At 33.4% G+C, this 10697-nt stretch overlaps 1 protein-coding gene across 1 annotated transcript; it reads right to left on the bottom strand.

The window, feature by feature from the left end:
* Positions 1-2308: 2308 nt before the first annotated feature.
* On the bottom strand, positions 2309-4117 carry LOC132637434 (uncharacterized). Its single transcript, XM_060354523.1, has 3 exons — positions 3257-4117; positions 2605-3104; positions 2309-2480 (listed from the first exon to the last, which is right to left on the bottom strand). Exons 1-3 carry the CDS (start codon positions 4115-4117, stop codon positions 2309-2311), a joined length of 1533 nt encoding a protein of 510 aa, XP_060210506.1.
* Positions 4118-10697: the final 6580 nt, after the last annotated feature.

Below are 10697 nucleotides of genomic sequence, written 5' to 3' on the forward strand. Positions count from 1 at the left end.
TCCCACTATATTAGCTGCGTAAACAAATTAAGTCTCGACCCCATAAATTGAAGTAAGTTGCCCACACACTGACACTAGAGGCTTTTCAAACTCAACCCTGTCCCATTTGACGTGTAACACGGTCGGCCCCTGCATGACCCACGCTTCACTGTGGTGTCTTTGGCACTTCATATACTTTGCATCCTCTGGCACTTGTCAAGTTCTTGGGACGTACTCCTGGTGAGTACTTCATTTTCTGAAAGTGGTAGCTTCGCCCATTCTGGACAACTTCTTTATTCTCAAACTGTCACTTCCTCGGCAGATCCCTTACGCTCCCGGTGTACCTCAGCACTTGGTCCCATCTCTATGGTTCCCCGGTCGTTTGGTGTACCCCTGTACTCTCTAGCTCTGGAAAGATCACATTCTCAAACTTGGAAACCCTTCCAATTCGAAGCTTAGCTAACCCCACTTTAACTTCGCCTCCTCACATCCGTGATTCAGCACACTGCCTCCTCGGCTAACTCTTGTATCTCCCCACTTCGGTTTCAACTTCAAAAAAACAAAAAAAAAAAATCATCTCAAAAGCGCCTCAAATCATCTTCAATCAGCTCCAAATTAAAATTGATATTCAAGCTCCCTAAGATATTTTCAACAAAACCCAATATTACCCTATCCAAAAGAATCACAATTATGCAAATCGAAAAATTCAAACCGAAACTCAATGGTCTTCAACGGTATACGAATGACGACTAGAATTCTGGCAATGTTCATATTTCCTCATCAAGAGGGGGGGGGGGGGGGTATCGAAGTTTAGTTTCTGACACATTTGGACAATGAATTATTGGAATTGTTGGAGTCTAAAATTCATGGCAACACCTTTCTTCAATCTAAATGTTATATGCTTTGATGCAATCTCCACCGCAACATCAACAAGACGAAGGATCTTTCTGATCATTTTATTGATCATCAAGACTTCTTCTAGAAATTGAATAACTTAAGAGTTTGCTGGTCTAAGATTTTAATGCAGATATCCCTGCATTTGTCGCGAGGCCGGGCAAGAGATTGAGGATTTGGGTTTAGGATTGGTTTTTTTTTTTTTTTTGTACTTGACTATAGATTGCCCATTTTCTCTTCAATTTTACAACTTCATCCTGTATTGTGCAATTAGAACTTTTATCGTCCTATACTAAAACAGAACTGGAAAAAAGGAAGTGAAAAGTTGATGATCCAATTAGTCTATTTACTCGAGGAAGACAAAGTGGTGGTCGATATATTTCTCATCATCCATTTACTTTAAATTTGTATCCTCCAACCTCGTTGCAGATTCAATTCTTTATTTTCAAAAACAAAGTCATGCTCGATCTAGAGCTCTCCTCTCATCTTAAAATATAATTTATATACTCTCATTTTAAGGGCGAATAACTTATGACCATTCAAGTATAATAGATTATCTATCAAAGTCACTTATGTTTAGTTTGTATCGACAAAGCCACTCAAGTTAGATCATTTTATCTACCAAGTCATTATAACTAGAGATCTAAAAGGATAATTTCATAACCTCCCCTCAAGTTTGGTTTGTTACAATAGCTTCCTTGTAGTTTATAATATTACGCTTACCTCCCCCATTTTAATTACCTTTGTGACAGATCTTTTAACTTGATTATTATTAATATAAAAAATATGATTTGACTAATTTATCTTTTATGATACATTTTTTTGTTTAATTAATTTTGACAATACGGGTAATTACCGAAATTGGGTTTATGTGATTTTCTTTGACATCATTTTATATTTTTGAATGATATGCACTTCGTCTTTCAAAATTGCATATTTTCTCTGATTCTATTCTTCATCATGTGTTCCTTAAAGCAAGATAGCGCATTTAGATAACATTAAGTAGTCGAAAGTATGTAACAGCTATAACCAACAAACCAAAGAAGCATGAGGTATTCAAAATAAAGTGACCACGATCTCCTGCTACGTCCAATCCAAGAAAAAGCATATAGTTGTTTATTGAGAAGAATCATTCTTAGATAAAACAAAAAAGTTGTTCTAATCAGTGGCGGACCCAGGATTTTCACTAAGCGGGTTCAATATATGAAAAAAATAGAGTGGACAAAAACATTCAAATGGGAGGTAGAGATATTATTTTGCGGTAGACTCTCGGCACAAGGACAACCAATTCAAATCAATACAAAAAAAATAAAAGAAACAACGGAAGCGAATAAGTCGAGCAATCTAAAAAGATACGTGCAGTTCACCAAGTTGTATTGTATTTTCACATAACAAACTCCATCAAGGACTAAAAAAGTAAAAATGACATACCATTCTAGTAAAGCTTATGAGCAGCAGACTCTTCCTTCCTTGTTTGTCCATCAAATAGGATGTCTCCATTGTAGTTGAAGCAGCTTGGCTTTGGGGCACGATCATTAGTTGGAGCCTTTTCCTGGTTGCGAGTAGTCTGAGAATTGTTAGCAGGCTCTCCACTTCCAAACAGATAGCTATGGAAAGTTACAGAGAATTCCAAATTCTTGACCATAAGATTGATAGCAGCACCAAAATAAAGTTTGATTAATTAAAATATATTATTACAATTGTATTCTACGAGTTTTCATTTTTTGAAACCTATTCATAATACTCTCATCAGAAACGGTCTTAAATATATTTTTTTCTACATAAGGCACCATACAACCGCTCATGAAGTCGTCATCCATTCGATTTCGCAATTCACTCTTTATCAACTTCATCGCCGAAAAAGCTCTTTCAACTGTAGCGGTGGCGACCGGTAGGAGCAATGCAAATTTTACAAGGCGAAACACAAAGGGATAATTTAAATGTTTCTTTGCCTTAACTAGCTCTTTAGAAAGATCGCCAAGTCCTTTCAGGTTGGAGAACCTTTCATCAACATCACGGACATCAACAATATAAGTCTCAAGCTGATTTTTAAGAGTAACCATTATATCTTCACCAAAATCATCAGGATATAATTCAACCATTCTCAATATTTTATTAATGTCAAAACTAGAAAACGAGTCAACTGGATTCAAGCAAGCAACTCCAATAAGCAAATCCGTTCTCTCCTCATTAAAACGATCATTGAATTCTTGAAGTTGCCAATCAATAATCTTAAAAAATATATCGACATGATAGTGATGTGAGAAAGTATGCTCCGCAACTTTACGTCGAGATCTTCCAAAATTAATATAGGACTCATCAAAATTAGGTATCAAGATATCATACTTGACACAAAATGCGGACACATTCTCGATAAGTGGACCCATCCTTCTTCTCTCAGATCTTGAAATCGTTTCTTCGCCACTTTAACAAGTAACATGGCATTTTCAATATATTGTTCTTTCTTTTGTAAGGATTCATTAATCTCATTTGTAATCGCCAAAATATCTCTCATTAAGTGCAATATGAAAGCAATTTCAAATGTTTGACAAACTCTAAGATATCCTGTTGCCTTACAACTATCTTCAACACATTCGGAATCAACAACAATAGTATCAAGAACATCAGTAATAGAGCCAAACATACTAATGAAGTTCTTAAATGATTTGTAGTGTGAACCCCAACGAGTATCAGCAGCTCTAGCAAGACCAAGCTCTTGATTCAAGCCCTTACTAGTTTCAACCTCGCCCATATCTAGTGCCTCTTGAACTTTTTCTGCTTGAGATTCTCGAAGTTCATCCATGCGTTTAAAAGAACCTCCCACTACATTTAAGACATTAGAAACCAACAATACAAGTTCTCCAACTGGAAGACATTTTTTAGATACCCCGACAAGAGTCAATTGAAGTTGATGAGCAAAACAATGAATCGCATGAGCTGATCTACTTTCCTGTTGAATCAAAATTTTAAGGCCACTTAGACGCCCTTGCATATTGCTTGCTCCATCATAGCATTGTCCACGTATATTAGATAAACTCAAAGAATGTTGAGCAAGGTAGTTCACAATTGCTTCTTTTAAACATAGAGCACTAGTATTACGAACATGAACAATCCCAATAAAGCGTTCCACCACAGATCCCCATCTATCAACATATCGCAAAACAATTGCCATTTGCTCCTTACGTGACACATCACAAGATTCGTCAACTAGCAATGAGAAATAGTCACCATTTAGGTCCTCCATAATAGCTTTAATTGTTTCCAACTTACATGCGGTGATAATATCTTTTTGAATTTTATGAGAAGTCAACTGATTTTTTCTTCAACACAAGATCACTAATTTTATCACACCGCTTTGCATACCATGAAAGAATTTCAAGAAAGTTACCCATGTTTAATGATGATTCATCTTCACGATGTCCACGAAATGCCAATCCTTGATTCAAGAGGAGTCTCACCACCTCAATTGAAGCCTTTAAACGAATTTTGTGCTCAAGCTTAGCTTTATTATCCGGCTTTACAAACGCAACTTGAATTGACTGTTCTTGTCGCATTAGATCTTCACACTTCTTCTTTGCTTGGTTGTGATCACTGTTCAACTCACCAACGTGCGTATCTAATCTTTTCTTTTTGTGCCAACTCTTGAACCCTATACTTGAAAATGCTTCGCCTCCACCTTGATGAATGCTTTCATCTTTAAATAAATAACAACACAAACAATAAACAACATCTTCTACCACACTATACTCCAACCAATCATGGTATTTTTTATACCATTTACGATTAAAATGACGTTTATATCCGTAAAAATCTGTTTCAGGAAACCTAGGAAGTCGAGGTTGATGAGGACCCCTTTGGATATATGCTCGTCTAATCTCATCACGTTCATCTGGATGATAGTCCAGAATGGGTATTCTTTTATTTGGATCTGCTGGTAGAGAATCCAAATCTACTCCTTGCTTTTGTTTTTTAGCAGAATGATGGTTTTCTTCTAACTGGTTCAAGTCTTCTTCCACACGAGGAACATTTTGAGCGGATGAACTTGGTTGTGGAAACTTGGACGATACCGTAGAGAAATATCTCTTCATTGGACTTTGAAACTGGATTACAAAATTAAAATTCTAATTAGAAGTTAGAACAATAATATAACAGAATAGACAGGCAGCAACAAAAAGCTAAGACATAGGAAAAAGGGTTATTATCATTAACTCTTCTATTCTATTATAGCGTTTTATTGTAACTGTAGAAAAATGGCATCATGCTTGAGAACTATTTTATTATGAAAACTTTGTTTTCATTCTACCTATTCCTTCCATTACATGCTTATATTTAGCATCCAAAATCCCAAAATCAATTTTCTTCAATTTTAAGTGGTAGGGTTTTTCTCAAGTGAAGAAATAAAAAACAGCCACAATAATTTTATTTATATGGAAGTACAGAGTAAAGGACAAAGAGGCGAACTTGATCGATGCTTGGTGTTGTGTTGATGCAAGAGCCGAACTTGATGATGAAATTTGCTTCAGTTGAGACTTGAGAGATGATGAACTTGAGACTTGGGGATTTCACGTTTCAGTACCCTTTTAGATTGGGATTTGGGTCCTTTTTGTATTTTAATTCTATTATATTAGAAATTGAAAAAAAAAAAAAAAGGGAAAAGGGAGTAAGGGACGATTGCTGCTGTGCTCAGTGGTTATGACATAATATTATTACTTGTGTGGTTAAATTAGCACAGTAGGTTATGACTTATGATATTACTTGTGTGGTGAAATTTTAATTTTAAATGACTAAAAGAAAAAAAAGAATGCTGATTTGTTGTACCCTTTTCAGTACCCTTTTAGATTGGGATTTGGGTCCTTTTTGTATTTTAATTCTATTATATTAGAAATTGAAAAAAAAAAAAAAGGGAAAAGGGAGTAAGGGACGATTGATTGCTGCTGTGCTCAGTGGTTATGACATAATATTATTACTTGTGTGGTTAAATTAGCACAGTAGGTTATGACTTATAATAATACTTGTGTGGTGAAATTTTAATTTTAAATGACTAAAAGAAAAAAAAGAACGTTGATTTGTTGTAGTTGAGTTTCGAACTCAGGACCATTCAGAAACTTTTGAACCCACTTGTCACTGCACTGAGCATTTCACTTGGTTAAAGTGGAGTCAAATATTATCATTTTATTTTTTCACAAACTGAATAAATATACATATATATACACTGTAATTTTTTGACAAGTGGGTTCATATTAATCCACTTGAGACCATGTGGGTCCGCCCCTGGTTCTAATTCATCATGGGATTCCACACAAACGCACACGAAGGGCTGCAAGAAGAGTATCAATTATTTCAAAATTGAGTGATAAATGTATATCCAGCTACGAGGAACACATGATAGAGAATAGAATCAAAGAAAACACGCTATCTTAAAATAAAAAGTATATGCCGTTCAAAAATATAAAATGAAGGATAACTCAAAATTATAAAGCGAGCTTCAAGTTTGATTTTTTGTTTTTGCTCTTTAATTTGGACCATTATATCACCACTGTGATGGTCAAAGAGAATCACATAAACACAATTTTGATAATTGCCCTAATTTTAAAAAATTAATTATACAAAAAATATATACATAAAAGATAAATTAGTCAAATCATAATTTTTTTTATAGTAATACAAATGAAGTTAAAAGATTTTTTATAAAGATAATTAAAATGAGGGAGGTACGCCTAATGTCATAAACTACAGGGAAAGTTAGTGTCACAAAATCAAATTTAAGGGGAGGTTATGAAATTAGAATGGTCTAAGTTGAGTGATTTTTTATACAAATAAAAAATAAGTGACTTTGGTAGGTAATTTGTCATACTTATGTAACCATATAAGTTATTCACTCCATTTTAATAACCTGTATATTTTTTCTACCAGATGGAAAGGACGTGTATAGAAAAGAGAAAAATGAGACAACAAAATTCAACTTTTTTTGTACTTTTATTTTATTTTTTGGGGAGCTTTTGGTGTAGACTTATTATAGAGTATGATTTACTAAAAGTGATATTAGTGAACTGGCCTATTGAATTATTTAATTTAATTTTTGTTTGGTCTACCATGTTTTACGATGGATATAAATAGAAATTCTGCTGCGCCAACTTTAACTTTTGTCATATTTGAAGCACCTCTCGATCACTTAACACCAAGTCACCAACCATATGCCTTCCTCCTCAATTTATTCACCTTATAATAAGGTCTTTAGTCCAGACTTATTGGTATACATTTAATTATTATTTTTATTGATATATGCATAGTTCGAGGCAATGTCATAATACCTACCATAGATCCACCTGAACTTAATTAGAAAGCCCCACAGCCTTTGTATTCAACTAAAATAAATATGGCATGCATTACGTGTAGGGGCAGAGTTACAAGTCTGTCTATCTACGAGCTCGGTAGAACACAACAACTTTAACCTAGATCCTGTATTTGTGTTTGGAGTTTATTTATTACGTATAAATAATTTATTTAGAAATAGTAAAATTTATTTTCTATAATCTAGAATTCATAAACTTAAAATTCTAACTTCGCGTCTTTATACATGAATGTGATTCTGATTCCTATGACACTCAATTAGGTATTCCAAATAGAAACTCTTATTTTTGGTTTTAAAAAAACATATAGAGAACTACAAAAACTAAAAGAAATCAAGCAATTATAATTGTGACAGTCAAGAAAAGTGAATATAATCATAGGAAGATGTCTAGTGACTACAACTGACAAATCACATGATATCATCAAAAGTTGAGGAGTATCAAATGTATGATTTTTTTACCATAATCTAATCATTAGAAACCGAGTTAAGTAATAAGTAAATTGCATTTCCCCACCAAACACAGTAATTCATGAGGTAATATGACTATTTTGATAGATATAATAGTAGCTTATAAAAAGGGATAGAAAATTTCCTAGCTACATGTTGTAAATCCGTTCAAACAAACTTTTGAAAAGAATATTTTAACAAAAAGAAACGTACAGAAGAAACAATATTTGTCTTCGGTATTGATAATTTGAAAAGTGTTTATGAGATTCTAACAAATGTGAAAGATTCAATATGATGGTGCAATTGATCATTATTAGTGTTCTGTTGGGTTAATTGAAGCTTAAGGTTGGTTAATTTGAGTATAGAGGATATGGAACCTGGCTGTTAGAGGTTTTGAGAAAGAAGACAATGGTGTTGTCGCTGAAACAATGACCTTATTCTTCAATATTATTCAAGAGCAAATATAGATCATTTTATATACTTGAGAGTAAGATATTGAAAGAAATATATTACTCTACTTGTTTTGATAAACATCTGACACCCATATTTAAGGGAGCTCCCCAATATGCTCCTTTGATGACTCGAACCCACATAGAAATCTTACGCTCTTCCACATGATGGATGCTACAACTCTTATAACTTTGGTTGTAGGATGGAAATGAAGGTAAAGGAGGCCGGGGAGAAAAGACATTCAACAAAATATAAATATTCAGTAAAGTTTACTTTTTAGTTAACTTAACCAAAATTGTAATGATTTTTATGTGATAAAAATAGAAAATTGACTTTATGTGATAAATTTAAAGTTGAATGATTTTATTTATATTATAGAATAAACAATATTTTTTTGAGTGATAAACTTTAAAGTTGAATGACTTTTATGTAAAAAAAAAATGATTTTCGAAAGTACATAATCATTGAGAGAATCACATAAATTTTTGTTTAAATATTTGTTAAATAGATATATGAGACATATTTGCCAAATTTTTATTTTTTAAATAACTGAATAACTGCAGTAACATTTTTTTTTTTTTTTGTTATTATAAGTTCTCACACATTACTCTTAGACATATTAACTATTAAAATAAAATAAAAAGAATACCATTTGAAATGGAACAATAGGAATACTTTCAAATAAAAAAAAGAGAAAAGACATGTTTTAACCCCTGAACTTGGCACGAAAACCCACTTTAGCAACTAAACTTAACTTCTATTTATTTGCCCCCCTTAACAACTTACGTTTCAATTGTTTTCCACCCCAAATACTGACGTGGCAAAAACATAATAATTAAGAGAGTGAAAAATAAAAAAAGTGGACCCGCTCATATATATATATATATATATATATATATTATAAATTAAAAATTAAAATAAAAGTTATACAATTAAAAAATGAAATAAACATTATACAATTAAAAAATAAAATAAAAATCATCACCATCTTCTTCACAATCCCCCTCCCACTCCACAACCCCACCCACCATCTTCTTCCCCCGCCACAGCCCCGCCCCCAGCTGTTTTTCTTCCCACTCCACAGCCCCCCCCCCTCAACTGCTTCTGCCCCCGCCACAGCCCCTCCCCCAGCTGCTTCTTCTTCTTTTACTTCACTCCACAACCCCACACCCCGCCCCCGCCACAGCCCCCCCCCCCCAGCTGCTTCTTCTTCTTTTCATTTTCACCAATTTTGATTTCTTGATTTTGATTTTGATTTTCTTTCAAAAATAAAGTTATGGAAGAAATGAGTTTGCTAATAATAGTGGTGGAAGAAATGGGTTTGCTAGAAATGGTGGTAGTTGTGGATGTGAGTATTTTGATTTTCTTTCAAAAATAAAGTTATGGAAGAAATGGGTTTGCTAATAATGGTGGTAGAAGAAATGGGTTTGCTAGAAATGGTGATGGTTGTGGATGTGGGTATTTTGATTTTCTTTCAAAAATAAAGTTATGGAAGAAATGGGTTTGCTAATAATGGTGGTGGAAGAAATGAGTTTGCTAGAAATGGTGGTGGTTGTGGATGTGGGTTAAAGATGGTGGTAGTGATTTTTTTTTCTTTTAAGGATTTTGATGAAATTTGGTGTGGAGATGATGTGGTGGTGGTGGGTGTGGGTTAAAGATGATGGTGATGATTTTTTTTTTTAAGGACAGTTCGTCCAATTTTTTGCGGCGGTGGCGGTAGCAGCGGCATGGTGGTTGATAAAAGTAGGGTGAGGATGAGGAGAAAGAAGAAGAAAGAGAAAGAAAAATAATAATAAAAGAAAAACAAAAAATGATGTGTTGGTAATTTTGACATGGCAATGATGTGGCAACGACGTGGCAATGATGTGGCATTGATGGCAATGACGTGGCGCGAGTGTAATACACCTCCCATTGTGAGAGTGGTATTATTTTTTTAGGGTGGAAAACAATTGAAACGTAAGTTGTTAAGGGGGGTAAATAAATAGAAGTTAAGTTTAGTTGCTAAAGTGAGTTTTCGTGCCAAGTTCAGAGGTTAAAACATGTCTTTTCTCAAAAAAAAAAAAAAAAAAGTTGCAACAAATAATATTCAATAGAAAGAATATCATAAGTGATGGATGTCATTGGCTTGTATCTTCTGATTGTATCCACAGTTTTATACTAAAACACAAAGTCACAAACGAAGTGCGTGTTAGATAAGTTTTGTTTTTTGAATAATATTATAATACAGAATTATTGTGTGAGTATGAAGCAAATTCAACAATTTCTATTTCCAATTCAACAAAACTATCTTGATTGCTACTAGATTTTCAAATTTAGAAATTTTATGAGTTTTAACAAAGAAAGTACAGTATAAAAAACTTGATTGATTATTGAACTTCAAGAAATGCACCTCGGTGATTTCTCTCACAAGGTCATTTAAATAATAATATATAGAATAAAAGAGTTTTATTTTTATTTTTAAAAGCATTGGATTCAATTCAGAAAATTACACAAAGAGGGTGTTTGATTAAGTTTATAAACAAATAAATTTGGCTTATAAATACTTTTTAGCTTATCGATGCATTTGGTAAACACT

This window comes from Lycium barbarum, chromosome 4 (genome assembly GCF_019175385.1).
Source record: "Lycium barbarum isolate Lr01 chromosome 4, ASM1917538v2, whole genome shotgun sequence".
Taxonomy (NCBI): Eukaryota; Viridiplantae; Streptophyta; class Magnoliopsida; order Solanales; family Solanaceae; genus Lycium; species Lycium barbarum.